Below are 18,063 nucleotides of genomic sequence, written 5' to 3'. Positions count from 1 at the left end.
TACTTCAAATATTTAGGCTCTTTTTAATACTACACAGAAGTCCCATACGCATATGTGAATATTCAAGATCCCATATGCATATGTGAACATTCACATGTAGGAAGAGATGGTAGTTCTTTTCTTAGGTTGTATTCTACACCAACATGCCTAGGAATAAAGTCAATAAGTTCAGCTCCTCAGCTACTGACTCCTTATACTGCATAGGCTTTCAGAATTAATGCCAGAATTAAACAAACAAAATAGGCACTTTATCTCTCTTGTCATTATACTTCATAAAAGATGTAAAAGGGAGCACACAAATTTGACAGTTACAGTGGTTCTTAGACCTAGGAGAGAACAGAGAAAGCTGTACCTCATGGAGATATGGAGCTCTGCACAACAAGACAACAAACAGCTGGGTTTAGTTCTGTTATCATTTGATTTCGTAAATAATAAATTTGTCTCCATCCAGCAGAAGTTATCTGCTTGTATTCACTGACTTGGTGCACACGTGAAGAAAACGAAACAAATTCGATTCTCTAGCTTCCTTTAAAATTCTCTAGATGGATGCTTACACATTTGATAGGCTACCCTGCCTCAGAAAATTATCTGTGAAAGACAAAGAAAGTAAGAACTGGTCTTCCTGAAACGTCTCCAGTATTCAGACACACTAAAAGGCATCCCTGCTGAGCTCTATCATGGCTGTTGAAGGCACAACTATTGTGTCTTTCCATAAAAGCGCAGTGATGGAAATACTAACGTAGACGTGCAAGCTGAAACACAGTAAGTCTGCTCATGCTGCAAATTCCCTTTTTCCTAAAAAAGGCTTCTGTAAGAAAGGAGGACACTATTCAAACTCAGCCTAAAAAATTTTGTCCTCTGACAGTTGTCAATACCAAAATTCTTACCCTAAGAGCACCAAGCATATATGATGCCTTTCAGTTCAAATTGATCCATTGCAGCAACAGGTAAAGAGTTAAAAAAAAATCCCAAAACAAAGCCGAAACACTGGCCTTTTTATCAAGTGAAAATGCTCTGGTGTACCTGGATGTGCTCCATGTAAATCAGGCTCACCAAGTAATTTAGGAGAAATCACACAGTGAACTAAACCTCTGGGGGTTTATATTTCCTGCTACAACAAAGATAAGAAATAGGTCAGGGAGTGACAGGGGCCAAAGGGGAAAGAAACCCAAACATCAGGACTTCAGGCAAGAACCACAGTGGAGGACAACTGCTGACACAAGTAGATCTTTAAACACGACAAATGTGGCAGTGTCCCTTTGGTCCCTGCAGACTATCAGCTGTCTGGAACAAAAGGTACTCCCCGACCATGTTCCAGTTAAACAGGGAAACAAGCTGGCAATGCCACTGAGATTAAAAACATCGAAGAAGTCTGCAGCATTATCCATTAGACTTTTCCACCTTGCTGCAATCATATCCCTGCTAAAAGCCAACAACTTTTCTCATGAGTTTCATATATAACCTAGTAATCGAGGGATGGGGAAAGCATCCACAAACATGCAGAAAGTTCTTTTGATGTCACACTAGAAAAAATATCCTTGAAACATGAGGAAAAGGGTAGAATAATATAATTTTATTATCAGCCACCATGATCCAGTGGAACATCTCAGCCTATGTGTAATCCTAACTACCTGGGTAGCAAGTGTATCTGTTTTAGTACCTGTTTTGAAGTCTAAATAGTAGTAGGAACCCACTTTCAACAAAGGAAAATAGTTTAACTACAGTCTTCAAAACAACCAGACCTTCAACCATGAACGCATAAACCCAAGTTTCTATAGAAATCTACACTATCTACATTCTGGTTTTGCAGCAGAGTGGGAAGAAGTTTAATTGGTGGGAAAAGATGCTAATTTGGATTCACGCATTAATAAAGACATTACACTACGTAAAGAACTGAAGAAACATCTCACAGCCCTGCTGCCACTAAACACACGTGTTTCTATTTCTAAGTATTAAGGAAAAATAGAAAAGAGTGCTCTCAATTCTGGCAATAGAAATATCATGTTCGTTTTTCAGGACCTGATCCTAGCAGCAGAACTCAAGCTAATGACTTTGTGAGAAGCAGGAACCCCAATATGCATTCAAATCCTTTTTATCAAGATATTTAAGCACATGTGAAGCACAAACCATCAAGGAACTCAAGTACCCAGTTGACTCCTGGGTATTGTGTGCCCTGACAGATATAACTGTTCTATAGCAATTTAATTATCTCTACACAGGTATTATTAGTACCTTTATCCAAGGTAAAATGTTGTTTCCACGTAACCATCCCATTAAAGTCTTCAGCTGCTTGAGGATGCTAAATAAAAGCCAAATTTATAATTTTCATACTTCTGGCTAGCCCATCACACTATGTGTTATTTTTTGACATATGCAGTCACATAGTTCAAAGCATGCTAAAATAGATAGACCAAAATAGCCCTTCTTAAGTTCAGCCGAGCAGCAGAACACAGCAGCAACCTCACTGAAACTGAACTTCTGTGACATAGCTAATAAAACAGATCACGTTTGGAGACAGCTAAGTTATTAATGCAGTCCTACCATCCGAAGGTGGCGAGGCAAACGTAACAGTCACTGTTTCTGTGAGAACATTCCCACTGTCTGTGGTCCACTGCAGCTGAAAGGAAAAAGATCTCAGTTCTCAGAAAGGGTGTAAGTTTGTCTACTACTGGAACACAGGCTCAATATAGGACTCGCAGGAAAACAGTCCGAAACTACATTTTCTTATAACTACGCAATTTGGAAGTTCCTAGTTTACAAAAAAACCCAAACAAACAAACCAACCAACCCCCAAAACCCAACTTGTAAAAGATATTTTAACATCCACTATACCAGGGAAGGCTAAAATCTGCTCATGACAGTTCAAAGACCTTAAAATAGAACATAGTCAAACCATTTGGCTAACTAACAAGTATCACTCACTTACCTGGCCAAGAGCAGTGTAGGGAGAGGGAAAAGACTGGTGACACAGCATTATTTAACAGTACAGTTTGTCAAAGCTGATTTTAAACCAGCAATTCCTTAGCAGTCAGCCTCATAACTGGGAAAACTAGGATCACTGTGTATCCTTTACCACTAACTAGGTGGAAGAAAATTAAGGAGCACCACGTAAGAGTTACCAACCATTCTGAAGTATCTACTTCATGTTTACTTCACTTGCTATAAAGCGCATTTATTAATATCTACATATTCAAAATGTTGTGCAAGCCCTAATTTAGGCTGCACCCAAGACATACTTCATCCCCATTTTTCAGATACGGAAAAGTAACTTCTCCAGAACACAATGAATACAATTTTCTGACACATGTCAATTTTTCCATACCACATGGTTTCCAGCTCATCATGAAGTGCTGGTATTGTAAAATTTGTCAATCAACTAATAGCAATCTAATGCTTATGAGATAAATACTGCATAAGGTCAGATGGTTTTATTCGTATTTAATCCAATCTTGCTCAGCCAGAAATTCCACTGAAAATATTGCTGCTGGAAACAGAAAGTCATAGAGAATTTTGGACGAAATACAGCTAAGTGGTAAAAATTAAAACATGATTTCCAGTATTTAATTCCAAAAATCAAAAAGAAACACAAAGGCCAACACACCGTTGCTGGGATACTTTCCGAATTATACACCACCTCGCCATTCCTCAGGGACTTCTGCACTTCGTGAATGTGGTTCTTGATGTCATTCACAGTGGGGAAGAAGGACAGGTTATGTCTTTCTGGCACTTCATCAGGCTTGAATAATTCTCTTTCCACATACTTTCTGTCACATGTTAAAGGACATCAAAATATCCATATTTAAAATATACTGTGCTACTTCCCTCTGTTATAGACACTGCTACCTCTCCCTCCCCTTGTAATGACAAGATAAGAGCCAGCTAGATGATCTTCTGAATCAGTTTTTTTACATCTGCTACAAGGTTTGGAATGAAAAACCCCCATTTATTCAACTAACTTTAAAGAGGACAACAGCTCTTGGCAGCTTACCTACAAAAAAATGGAAAGAGAAGACAAAAGCTGGGAAAAACAAGTTCTCATGACATATGGGAAATATATCCAGTAATGCATCAGCACTGCCCTTTAGCTGCAAACCAAATTAATCAAATGCAGAAGTACATACAACACTACAGACTGAGAACATGCCAAAAAGTTCTGTACCTCAGTTGCTTCCTCACTGCATAGACCTGCTCTATTCCCTGAGACACCAGCTCTCGGATCTTGTCTGCCACTTGAGGATGAAGTCGGGAAGGCAGAACACAGTTCTCGTCTCTAACAACTTCCTCCTCCTCCTCAGGAGAAGGCACAGAAAAATGGGAGGGTGAAGAAGGGAGGCAGGAAGTTTCCATTTCATGATACTGGTGGGCTTGCTGAGTGGGTAACTGTACATACCACCTGGCAAGAAGGAAAGAGTTTCTACACATAATTCTCAAGCAAAGGCAAAAAACGGAGTCTCTTGGGGGAACAGTCAGACAATCAAAATCAACCTAATTAGAGTGTCTGAAGATTTTACAGCCCTTGAGCTGGAAGATACTGCGTTTTAGTGCTCAGGGCCCTCTCGCACCTGTCAATGCAAAATAAACCAGCTCAAATCCCCAAATAATACAACTATTTCTATCTATTCTTTGCATGAAAACATCTGCTGAAGTTTCACAGCTTGGTGCTTAAGACATTTACTAAATTAATACTCCAGAGCCACTTACTGCCATTGTGGGATTTTTTTTTACTATTGATATTAAGCAAGAGCCTTAATAAAGTGACTAAGTGAAAAATAAAGGAAACCAAGCAAATTACTGCTGTTTTTTGATTCATTTGTCAAGATAAAGGAAAAAAATGGAAGTTTCACCTGAGGACACCACCAGCATCTATCAAGTTCTTCTTCAGCATGTTGAATGCTTTCTCCTGCTCCATCCTTATGATTTTCTTGTCAATTTTAGGGTCAGTAGGAACCCTGTATTCCGGAAACTTCTGGACCTTTTTAATATAGATCCTTCCAGGGTGGGGATAAAAAAATAAATTTCTCCTTCAGTACACTTGCCCTCAGGGGGAGGAGGCAAAACCTACTTCGTATCAGATACTAGTACAGAGAAAGTTCAAGCAGAGTGTTGCAGGGTGTGAGGAGCCTCTAAGGGAACTGTAGAATTGTTAAGCACACATCAACAGAGACAGATGCAGACGGATGCAGACAGAAAAACTTCTGTTCCTGTCTGGAAGCCACTCAGCCAGTGATTCTGCACCTCAACAAAACCTCTCTGTCCCTCAGTATAGTAAAGGTATAACACCATTTCTGAACAGGCTTCAGCCAGCTTGAAGACAAAATTGAGCACATACGTATCTAGATGTAACTGTCCGGGTAAAATGCACTCTTAGCTCAGTAAGAACTGAACAAGCACCCAGGAGGAACTCAAGAACAAGACAAAAAACCATTAGTGTTGGATAAGGAGAAAGTCCCCAGTGAAGAGGAAGAACTGTAACTCCTTCAGCAAATAAGGACATCTGCTAAATTAGGATTATTGAGTGATATGAGTGCAATTAAAAGCCTGAAGGAAAAACAACAAATAGACTATAAAGTTTTAGGACCAAAAATGGACGCTAAAGGACGCCACAGTAATGCTCAGGTAGAGAATGATTCACAGTTTTGCTTCACATCCTGATGCACCGCTACTCTGCATCTGGCCAACCTACCAAATCTCAGCCTTATTCATTTCCTCCTTCCCTCTACATGAGTATCAACCTCAACTTATCAAGGAGATGAAGCCAAGAGCTACAGTGCATTTCAGCTACCACCCCCAAACAGCACTCTGTCAAGGCTCACAGAAAGAACACTTTTTTAGGATGCTGAGTTGCTCTTCCAGCTTTATAGACAATTCTTACCTTGCTGGACAAGTGGCTTTGTACAGATGGCAAGGGGTGCCTTCCTGCTCACCAGCTTTTTTGGGCTGGAACCCTTTCCTCCTTGGCCCGTATTGGCACTCCATTACAATGGCTCTGCTTCCTGGGAACAGAAAGTAATGCACTCCTTTTACTCAAATAACCACTGACGTTATTGCAGTAAAACAACACTAAATAAAAGATGAGAGTTTCAAAACAGTTACTTGTTTACCATTAGACTCTTCAAAAGGCAGAACACTCAAGTGTAGCAAGCATTCAAATACAGTACAAATGCTTCTCACAGCATGAAAGGAACACAGACCATTTTCAAAGCATTTCCCAAGCTTACTATACCTCACAACACGCCTGCAACATATATGACAGCAAATATCAGATTCTGCCCTGCTGAACACCAATACAAGATGAACAGTCTTGCAAGTTATCAAAGGAGCACAATGCTGGTAATGAACATAATAGAAGCAGAATCCCCAAAATAACCAAGAAAATGCACAGCTGAAGTCAAAGGTGTACTGGTTTTGGCTGGGATGGAGTTAATTTTCTTCATAGTAGCTAGTATGGGGCTATGTTTTGGATTTGTGCTGAAAACAGAGTTGTTTTCAGCATGAAAATACAGGGATGTTTTCATTACAGCTGAGCAGTGCTTAAACAGTCAAGGCCTTTTCTGGTCCTCACCCCACCAGCGCGTATGCTCGGGGTGCACAAGGAGTTGGGAGGGGACACAGCTGGGACAGCTGACCCCCAGTGACCAAAGGGATATTACACCCCCTATGACACCATGCTCAGTGTATAAAGCTGGGGGAAGGAGGAAGCAGGGGGATGTTCAGGGTTTGTCTTCCCAAGTAATGTGATGGAGCCGTGCTTTCCTGGAGGTGGCTGAACACCTGTCTGACCATGGGAAGTGGTGAATTAATTCCTTGTTTTGCTTTGCTTGTGCACACAGCTTTTGCTTCACCTATTAAACTGCCTTTATGTCAACCCACGAATTTTCTCTCTTTTACCCTTCCAATTCTCTTCCCCATCCCACCAGGGGTGAGTGAGTGGCTGTATGGTGCTTAGTTGCTGGCTGGGGTTAAACCACAATAAGTCAGCAGCTCTTTTCAGCCTCTTGTCTTACATCAATATTTCAGACCATGCTGCCCAGTAATTCTTAAGTGCAAGTCTGACCTACCTTATCTGCTAAATAGCAATGTTTCAGTGTGGCGCACACACACAAAATCAGACAGGCTTAAACAAATACTGCTGAACCCTAAACTTGAAAGAAGTGACTTCATCCAGTCAGACCTCTCAAAAAGAGGTAATAGGCATAGCTTTAAAGTTCCTTTTAAGAAAGGAACTTCTTCCTAATTTCTTCCACATCTTGTTTAGTTATCTTTTGTTTATAATTCATATATTCCAGTGTGCAGGCAAGGAGCTGCCTATACCATGAGTGATAAAACCAAAACATTTTAAAGTATCACAACAGCAACATAATGTGTTTCCATAAGATATCCAATGATTCACTGCCTTGGAGATTGACATTAAAAACCAAATTTAATAAATCAATCAATAAAACAATGCAAATAAAGAAAAAGTTAATTTACAAGAGAATGATGTATAACAAACATATCTTGTATCTTTTTTAAAAACAAACTTAAAAATCAAAGATCTAGGATTGAAAAGACTTCAACAGCTGTCCTGGTTTCAGCGGGGACAGAGTTAATTTTCTTGCTAGTAGCTGGTACAGCGCTCTCTTTTGGCTTTAGTCTGAGAACAGCACTGATAACACACCGATGTTTTAGTTGTTGCTAACTAGTGCTTACCCTGATCAAGGACTTTTCAGTCTCTCATGCTCTGACAGCGAGGAGGGGCACAAGAAGCCAGGGGGAAGCATACCCAGGACAGCTGAGCCAAACTGGCCAAAGGGATATTCCATTCCATAGAATGTCATGCCTGGTATATAAACTGGGGGGAACTGGTCAGGAGGCACCAATGGCTGCTCAGGGACTGGCTGGGCATCAGTCAGTGTGTGGTGAGCAGTGGTACTGTGCATCAGTTCAGGTGTTTATCAGGGCACAGGGCTTATTCCTTCCTCTGTCCCTCCCTCTATTTAATTTTTTTTTTAATTTATTAACTTTCATTTCAGTTATGAAACTGTTCTTATCTCAGCCCATGGGTTTTTACCTTTTTTCAGATTCTCCTCCCCATTGCACTGGGGAGTGGGGAGGAAGTGACTAAGCAGCTGCATGGTACTTAGTTGCCAGCTGGGCTTAAACCACTACACAGCTTTAAACTAGTCCTTGCTAATATGAATCAAGGTATTTGATGGGGTCCTTATTTTACAAAACTATTCAAAACTATTATTAACAATACAGATTTTGATGATTACTGCATGTTTTATACTGTAGGGAGCTACTCAGCTTCTCTATATTTACCCACACCTGAAGCACAGCAAGAAAAGTATTACAGACTGGTATCACTTTCACAAAAGGAGTAAATTCCTTGAAAGCAATACTTTTTGTCATGCACAGTTTAGAATTCAGTTATCTGGGATTAAACTGCTGTTCAGTGCATCACGTTTACAGCCTCTGTGTTACAGGTGTAAAGGATTTTAATGAATGCTTTTCATAGAAGAGTTATAAACTAAACTTCAACATATTGGGAAGGCAACGCGTTAGATATGTTAGATATACATAATGCTTCTTTGGGGGTCTGAGCAAGGCAAAAAATATTACAATTTAGTAATGTGAATCTCTATTAGTCTACAACACTTTAAAGGAAAAAACGACATGTTTTTGCTCTAAATATCTTACTGGGAGGAAACTCATTTATCAAGCAGATCTTACAGGAAGCTAAAGATGTCTCAAAAGCATTCTGGGGAAAACATACAAGTGTAAGTTGTTTAGAATTTGTTCCTAGATTTCTTATACCTCAGTTTACGGCTGAAGCTTTAAAACTGGTGCTAACATTTCACTTTTTCAGTTACTTTCAGAAAAAAACCCAACCAAAGAAAAAACCAAACCAAAACCCAAGCACATAACCTACATTCCAGTTATTCACGATCTTTATGTAACAATTAAAACCTAGTCATTTGATATCTGAACCGTAATTTCACATATGCATTGCATGAGCTGAATATGTAATTACCAACCTGTGAAATCCACACATTCATTTTAAAACCCAAAAATCTGTCTGCTGAGGTATGCTCACGTGTATTTCGTTCTTTTACACTTGTTTTTTTAAAGGGTGCCATTTAAATAGTTCATTGGCTCGTGTGGAACAAACTCTTCAAAGGATCTCCAAGTTAGGCAAGAGTACTCAAATAAGCTCTTACCCTTATAAGAACTTTCACATCCTGATAGAGCAGACAGGACCTCCATCTAAATAGCTCATCACAAAAACCCCCATCAAATAGTACTTAACTAATTTATTTCTCAAGAACAAAAGGAAATAATCACAGCAAAACATAACCCTGTGGTTTCAGGGAAACAAGCTCCACCTGACTGTGTCACAGAGGTGCCCAAGCTGCTCTTTTTCTATGTTTGTGCCTTGACTTCATCAGCACTAAGGAACACCATGAAGATCCTTCTTTGTGGCCAGTTGGCACCTCATGTTGAGATTTTGAAAGCAATTATTAGAATAAAAGTTAGTTACCTGCATTGACAAAGGGGATCCCATCATATGGGACATACTGAGATTTCCACATCAACCGTGTGGCGGGTTTGGCTGGGCTTGGAGACTGGCGCGTCCCCCACACACTTTGTGTTTGCTGCTTGTGTAGCGTTAGAACACTCTCTAATTCTGTCTCGCTCACACAATAGCCGCGGTATGAGTCCCCAATTTTCTGCATGGAAAGGAGGTGAAATAATAGGATTATTCACCCAGCTGACTGCTGAACATTGCACAAGAAAACAAACGCAGTCAGGGACCCTGGCAGGTGAGGACACAGGCCCAGATTTTTGGCATTTCATCATTTTTTCCCCACACTAGTATCCTTACAAATAGATTTACCACAGGATCTAACAACAGAGCAGGCCCCACTGGGGTCAGGAGTTTGTCAGCCCTCCAAGATCCTAAGTACACCAAGAACCCCTGAAAAGATTACAGTTACTGACAGGTCTGATTTCCACAGGACAGCTTCACTCCTGTTGTTTCCCCCAACGCACACTTCAGTTTCTCCTGGACAAATTTGTCCTAGGCAAACATTTTCACTTGAGTCTCACTAAGAATTGCTCAAGCACTAAAAATTGTCTATGCATCTACTTCAACATACACACACTGCACTGAGCTAAAGCAGAATGCACCTGCTTACACCACCAGTAATTGCCTCACCCACTTACTGCACTGACTTCAAGTTGAATGTCTCACAGAATACCTCTCTTAATCTTCAAGGCACTCTCAATTCCCAATATTCCACAGAAACACAGCATACCAGATTCGTCATGTGCAAACTGATAATGGTTTCAATGAACTCTGCAAGCTGCATACAACTCCAGAAAAACAGCACCTAACTTTACTCAAAGTAAAAAAAAAGAAACCAAACAAACCCAAACCACAACAACAACAAAAAACCCACAACTTGTTGACTTAGCAACATCCTCTGTGACAGCTGTTCAGCTACTCAGAGCCATCACAGCTGGTTCAGTGCTGATCTACCAGAGCCAGCCAGCAGCAAAAGTGCTGGGACAGAAAAGTGCTCTTCATCAGAATTCTTAATGTCAAGCTCACTTCTGTTCCTATGCAGCTCAGGATCAGGCTGACAAGCAGCTGGAAGTAACACCAGAGCACTTTGCCAGCTCAGTCTTACAGCATATCTGTAAGACAAATGCATGGTGAATGAGTACCATACTATGATGGATCTATTTTGCCACCTTCAATGACAAAGCAGCCTGTTGTTTAAATAATATTGACAACAAAAGCAGCAACAGAATCTCTCCAAGATTATTATCGCACAAATACTTTAGTGACAACTTTATAAAACCTGCCTTTTACCAAAGTAAAAAAAAAACATCTGTTTTTAGCAAGATCTAAAGTCAGCAAAGAACAAACACCTTGCAAATGAGCTGGGCCAGCACGGTGTTGCTGTTAGATCAAGCCCAAAAGCAGAGGGTTATGTATGCGCACCCGATGCGTGAGTAATTCTGAGATACCAGTTGCTTGCTCTTCCACAGCTCACTGCACTGCAAGCATTCTGCTCCAGCAATTACACCTATAGGTGCACTCACACAGCTGTGGTGAGGAAGAGAAGTTGGCAATTGTTCAGCCAGAAATTATAAATAACATTTCTGTCCAAAACTTGATCTGAAAAACCCAGAAACAGCAAAGCCTGAGAAGTACAAGAAGTACCTTCTTCACAGAAACCTGGGATGCCACCTTTTGCAAGAGGGATTATAGTACCACTCCATGCAGGGAATAATGCATGACCAGCATTTTTCTTTCCATATCATATACCTGTGATTACAAATAGGTCACTGACCTTATTCTAGGGAGATGACAAGATCGATAAAACTGTTGTGATAACAGCTAAGGCACTGGCTCCTATTCCGGCTGTACTTCTGCACTAGACCATTTTCCTAAAATGGGTGGGAGGGAAGCAGGGAGAGAAGAAAATCGTGCAGTACATAGAATCCCTGCTCTCTAGGGGTTTCCAAAGTAGGAACAAATGGACAAATGAGACCATCTGCTCCAGAAAAATAAATTAACTTAGCTTTGTACAGTTGAAATTAATGACACTATTTCAGTATGCTGATATATGCTGGAAATGCAAAAGATCAGACCATTGAAAACTAAGTAGGTTATAGAAAATAATTTTTTTTTAAATCCACTTTTTATTAGCAATTTAATTACCTTGAAGTAATCGGATACTTTCCAACCCTTTAACTCCAGTGAAGCTTCAAGCCAAAAAAGGAGCAATTTCTTTCCTCTTCCTGGCCTCATCTCAGCAAGGGTACATGAAAGCTTACACTGAAGCACAGGCACCAAGACTGCAGTTTTCCTTGAGTGAGCTACAGCAGCAGGATACCAAAGGCATTACACTGTAGGCATGGCAAGTGTGAGCTGAAGATTTCAAGGCAGTCACTGAATCAACACCAAACACAGAGCTTAGTGCTAACTCTGGCCAGCTGCAGCTTTTAGTGCTCTGTGCCCGCCTGCAGTGCTAACTGCCAAAGGAGGCACTGCCCTCTGGAACGCACTCCTGGCCAGCTCCCTGGGATGTACAATTGGCAGCATGCACCCAGGCTATGCCACGGCTTCACCTGCTGCCATCTCCTGTGAAATTCACACAGACCTCAACACTGCTTAAGTTTGTTTCGGTTCTGGCAAGTGATACTGTCAGTTGCTGTATTTACCTGCACCTCTATTAGATGTCCAAATTCTAGTTACCAGTGACAAAATCCTGTTACCAGTAACAAAACATTTTGCAAGACAGTCACACCTGAAAGATAAATGACACCTCAAAATGCCATGGTCTCTAGCCTGTGCCCATAAAGAGACAAATGCATCCTAGAACTCTCCAGTGGATTTACACTGCGTAACTGACAAACTCAGCAAAGCAACTGCTGGTAAGACAAGAAAGAAGAGAATTTGGGTTATTCCTCCTGGGATGGGCTGACTGTGTAGGGAGAACAGCAACAAAACATATTTTTTAAAATAACAGGGAGGATTGATACATACAGGTCATAGTTCTGCTGAACTACAGAGGCGGATGTTTATATCCTCCAAACACATCCAAACACACAATATTTTCATTTCCTTTTCTTTAAAAAAACTCTTCTATAAATGCTGCTCCTGCAAGTTTTAAACACAGCAGCTGAAACTTCTCCTAACAGACTCAGACAAAGTAGATCGTAACACAAGTCCTCCTATAAAATGAAAGCGACAATAAATGATTCTGATAATCTACATGGGTGTTAAGACAGGAAAGTATGTGCCACATAGTGTTAAAAACACAGTAATAGGGGTTAGACTTCCTACTGGACTTTAACAGCTAACTGGCCAACTGAATTAAGTGACCCATTCTGTGAAAATGGTATCTCCACCATGGAAGAATTCATGTTACTAATTTTCTGACCACTTAATTGTTAAGTGGATATAATAGTGGACAGTGTATGAAATAAAAGGTATATATTAAAAAGAATTTTTATGTATAGTTAACTTCAAAAATATTTCTATTTTAAAAATATTTCTAAGTGGGTACAGACAGAAATTAAATTTCTAAGTCCCTGCAACTGCAATTTCGAGTTATCAGTGGCCAAGCCAACAGGAAAAACCTCACTTGGTAGGGATATCTACAGAGGTGAATCAGCTAGAGAAAGCATGAGTTTTCCTTTAAAAAAGTATTAAGAGAAAGTAAAACCACATCTATTAGGAAGAGTCTGGTAGCAGGAGGAAGAGGTAGGTGATCTCAAGAATCTTCCTATCTCCCCTCCCTTCCTTTTAAGTGATTTATGATGCATTTTAGCTACTGATATCATCCCAATCATCAGAACAGTTCTCCAGACATCTAACAATATGCAGAGTTCTGTTTAGGCCAAAAGCCAGCAGAGGGAATAAAGACAGATCACGTTGTAACAAAAGAGAAAACAAGCACAGGTACATGCTGGTACAAAAACAAAAATCAAAAAACAACCCCAAACCAACCAACCTTGAGAATATCTAAAATAGAAAAACATTGACATTAAGGAACTCTAAGACTCGACCCTGGTGAGTCACACGGATTTTGATTTCTGTGTGGCAACACAAACTAATACGAACACTTGCAGACTTAGGCCATTTTATTCTTAAAGGATCACTAAGGGCAACAAAACCCAATTTGCTCAGCAGAAGACAGCAGAGCTTGCACTGTAGTTCATGAGTGAACTCTAACACGGCAAACAGTGGCTTTTCCCAGCACTGCACAGCATCAAGATTTCAGAAGCCTATTTTTTGTTTCAGGAGTTGTTGATGGTCAGTTATTCTAGCATTCCCAAAAAAGGCAGGGATTCTATAGCATTTTATATGTTTAAACATGCTAGTACCAGTACTATTTCATAATACCAGGAATCTTGAACACAACTTCTACAGCTGTCAATTATTCCCTTCATGGAATAGGATCAGTATCTTAGATCCAGATGATAAAACATCAAGTCATAATTCTTGCAGCCCACCTCGCAGTTCCTGAGACGACGTGCCCATGCAGGTGTATTTGGTGGCAATAGCTGGAGAGGGATGGGAAAGGGATCTTCCAATACCCTGAAAAACAAAAGCATGTAGTAAAAGTCTACACTGACATACAGGAAAGCAACCATTTAGTCTAAACTGCAGGTAACATCAAATCAGGGCATTATGTTGTCCTGGGTTCAGCTGTAACAGTTTTTCTTTTCCTTCTTAGTAGCTGGTGCAGTGCTGTGTTTTCGACTTTAGTCCGAGAACAGTGCTGATAACACACCGATGTTTTAGCTGTTGCTAAGTAATGTTTACCCTGATCAAGGACTTTTCAGTCTCTCACGCTTTGCCACTGAGGAGGGGCACAAGAAGCCGGGAGGAGGCAGAGACAGGACACCTGACCCAAACTAGCCAAAGGGATATTCCATAGCACAGCACGTCATGCCCAGTATATAAACTGTGGGGAGCTACCCAGAAGGCCCAGATTGCTGCTCGGGCCGGGCTGGGTATCGGTCAGTAGGTGGTGAGCAATTGTATTGTGCATCACTTGTGTTTATTGTTTTCCTTTTCCCCTTTAGTTTTATATTCTCTCCCCTTGTTATTTCCCTTATCATCATTATTATTATTAGTGGTAGTAGTAGTAGTTTTGTATTGTACCTTAGATACTGGACTGTTCTTATCTCAACCCGTGGGATCACTTTCAACTCTTGGTTGGCAGTATCAGTGTCTCTTTGAAGTAATTTCAGTAATTTGCATTATTTTACATGCACATCTACTGCTCTGGTCAGAATATATCCAACTATCTCTGGAATACAGGTCCTTTAATTGACTTTTCCATGCTCTGCCACATACAAAAGCTGCCTGCAAACACAGTTAGCTACAAATCATTCACTAGTACTGAGGGTTCACAACCTCTATTTTAAGGTAATTTTCTGATAACCATTGCAAAAACAAATTGCAAGAAAACAAAAGCACTACTAGCAGTGGATCGAAGACATTGTTCATCATTTTAACTCCTGACCTACCTGGTGGTTGTTTTTTTCGATACGGTGAGAGATGCCTGTGGATGTAGAATGTAACTGCTTCCACTGTCTGCTATAGCAGCCACTACTACAGTCTGCAAGTTCCCATCACCACACTTCTCCTCTGAAACATCTTTACAAAAATAAAACAGCCTCCTGGTTAACAAATGAACTCAGAATGGGGAAATGACAAGCAACAGTTAAACTCTGTGTTCGCAAAGCAAGCATTTTGACATATGAAATAAGACCTCTAGATGATTAGGCAGTTGAACAGTTGTGAATCAATACTTAAACTCTAAGCACACATACAGAGATACACTTGATAAGGTTGTTTATCCTCAAGGACAAATCATGTTACTGCTAATGAAACCTTCCACAACCAAGCAAATAATCTGTAGAGCCTGTACATGACTCTGCTTTACATTTCCTTAAATCCTTACAGGATTGCACAACTATTTTGTTCAGGCACAAATCACACACTGATTGCTTTTGAAATAAGAAAAAAGGAGATTACGACACTGCTTTGTACTTTGAAAAGAAGGCCTAAACAAGAAAAATAGGTCTCTTGTAACTGAATCTGACATGCTGTTGGAACAAATGTTTTAGCCTTTCTTCACAACAGGGAACAATCTGTAAGCCAAAAAGTACTGTTAGAATGAAGGCTGTATATATTTTGTTATACAAAATATATAGATATTTTGTTAAACAAAAACATAATGGAAAACTGTGAAGGCAAGACATTTGATACTTTGGTCTCGACATAAAGAAATGGGAACTCTCTTTAGAAGCAGGATTTTTGTCCCTCAATTACGAAAGCTTCTTCCCCCCATCCCAAGAGAGAGTGATAAACTATTGTCTCAATACAGAAATCACTCCACTAGAAAGCTTGTGCTGGAAGATTCATAAGTGTGCACCTTGCATTAACACCACTTTGGTTCAAAGCTGAGAGCACTGGTTCCTCTACACAGACGTGCCCTTAAGACACTACAGTCTACTCTGAAGCCCTGTGCCATTTCATGCATTACCACCATGTGCAGCTAAGTGAAACTCAAGGGCCAACAGTCCATTTTCCTTCCCCTTTAATCTCCATAGTAAATCACTAACCAGTCTTCCTGTCTGTCTTTCAAAGATCAAATAACTACGAAGTGTTTTACACAGTATGTCTCTAGAAATACAAAACCAAATAAACAAAACCACAAAACTCCCTGTAGAACATGTATTCAAATACCACAAAACTGAGCTATTTGCAAAGAGGGAAGAGTGTTTAAGATGAAAAATGGGAATACAGAAATACCATTCACCACTGCAGTTTATTGCCTACAAAAAGTAGCAGCAATTCTTTAGTAACTAAAGGCTCACAGTCAGCTTAAAGTCACATAAGATGACACTGTAACTAAACAGTGGTCTTACCCCTGCAAGAGCAGGTGGAGAGGAAGAAAAAGATGAGCATTAGGTTAGGAGCAAGCCTTTCAATGCAAGGTGGGGAACCATATCCCAACTGTAAGTGAAAAGGGCTGGATCATGATTGAATCCCAACTCCTTTTTTTTAATATCCACCCAGTATCAGGACTTTAGTCTTACCTTTGCGCTCTCATTGCACAGAAGCACTTAACTAGTCCTCAGATTTTGAGGACTTCATACAGAAAATGCAAAGACAGTTAAGAAAACCCAAAAACCCTTGGAGAGTTTAACAAAACGTGACAACCTAGTTCTCAATCTTATTATGCGAATGGAAACTAGTACACAGCATTTTGCCACCCAGCAAGGCTTGAAGATAAATAATCAATGCTTTCAGATTTCAGTATGTCCCTTTTCTAGGGAGAAGCTTAAAATTTGTGCTTCTAGTTGTGCGTCTTAGCACATACTTAAAATGGGACAATTAACACACGGAGAGGAATAAACTTAGCAATGAAGTGAAAGTTACATCTCATTTTCTTCAATGGGAACTGAATTCCTACCCAGGAACTTCATTCCTGGCTTTGCAAAAGATGCATTATCACCAGTGATCTCTGGAACAGACCAGAAGAACATTTATTCTTCTATCTGCATTAACTACTTCACTCAAAATTAAGTAAACAGTGAAGATTTGAAACTGATAGTACAGCTTTCTGCCTTGGCACAAACATCCTTATTAATGGTAAAGGCAGCAAAAAGCAGTTTGTGCTTGATATCTCAATCTATCCATCACATATCTAAAGTGAGCATAACAGCTTTTATTTCATAAGGCTTTTGCCCAACAGAAAACATGGTGTGTGGGGTGCCAGATTCATAATCAGAAAGCAAATTCAGTTAAATATGTATGTTTGTCTTGTAACTGATAAGGAAAGGAAACAAATACAAACAAAATGCTTAAAAAGAGATGATGCAGGGTATGTTTAGTCACAGGAACACACACTCTGAAGTCCCACAGGTTAAACTCACCCTGCGTGCTGGTCACATCCAGAAGTTGACCTTGAGGAATAATCACTTGGGCCATTCCTGGCTGGGCAGAAGGAATGACATGCAGCACCTGTCCATTTTCTGACTGGCTGGCAACAATCATCTGTAAGGCAATCACACAGAAGTACGAATGGCATTAGTTTGTACGGTTATCATCATGCAGCACGACTGGGTTTGCTTATTACCAGAACAGGAAATATTTTGGTTGCAATTATGGCATATAAATTAACTTGGTTTCATATAACCCCTGTCTATTCACTGTCTATTTCTTAAAATTACTTTCCCTCTTTTAAAATTGCCCTTTAGTTAATTAAAGAAAAAAACCCCAAACCTTACTGGATTCTACAATGAATTACACATTTATTTGAATCTTACAACACTATTATTAAAGCTATCAAAAACCTGAAAGCCATTCATGGTTGGATTCACTGTGACCCCATTAATGGACCAGCAGAATTAATCACGACATATAAAATTTTGACCTTTACTCCTAAGAAACTGAAGTCTATGCAAAAAACAATAGAAGAAAAGCTCTAGGACTTAAATAAAATCTCCTAGAATTCTGGAAAACTTATACAACTCCTTATGATA

At 39.9% G+C, this 18,063-nt stretch overlaps 1 protein-coding gene across 7 annotated transcripts in view; it reads right to left on the bottom strand.

The window, feature by feature from the left end:
• Positions 1-18,063, bottom strand: part of CARF (calcium responsive transcription factor) — a 39,911-nt gene that overhangs the window by 14,560 nt on the left and 7,288 nt on the right. For 4 of the 7 annotated variants that reach the window (XM_030487420.1, XM_030487418.1, XM_030487416.1 and 1 more), the window contains 9 exons: positions 17,455-17,575; positions 15,037-15,166; positions 14,014-14,098; positions 9,521-9,710; positions 5,873-5,993; positions 4,845-4,988; positions 4,160-4,393; positions 3,602-3,764; positions 2,542-2,617 (listed from right to left, as the gene is read on the bottom strand). In XM_030487420.1, coding sequence (XP_030343280.1) covers positions 2,542-2,617; positions 3,602-3,764; positions 4,160-4,393; positions 4,845-4,988; positions 5,873-5,993; positions 9,521-9,710; positions 14,014-14,098; positions 15,037-15,166; positions 17,455-17,575 — 1,264 coding nt within the window. Of the gene's footprint in view, positions 1-2,541; positions 2,618-3,601; positions 3,765-4,159; positions 4,394-4,844; positions 4,989-5,872; positions 5,994-9,520; positions 9,711-14,013; positions 14,099-15,036; positions 15,190-17,454; positions 17,576-18,063 lie in introns of all 7 variants that reach the window. The other 3 variants (XM_030487415.1, XM_030487419.1, XM_030487422.1) reach the window with 2 other exon arrangements.

The sequence above is a fragment of the Strigops habroptila genome, chromosome 5 (genome assembly GCF_004027225.2).
Source record: "Strigops habroptila isolate Jane chromosome 5, bStrHab1.2.pri, whole genome shotgun sequence".
Lineage (NCBI taxonomy): Eukaryota > Metazoa > Chordata > Aves > Psittaciformes > Psittacidae > Strigops > Strigops habroptila.
This window is presented reverse-complemented; position numbering and strand designations above follow the sequence as displayed.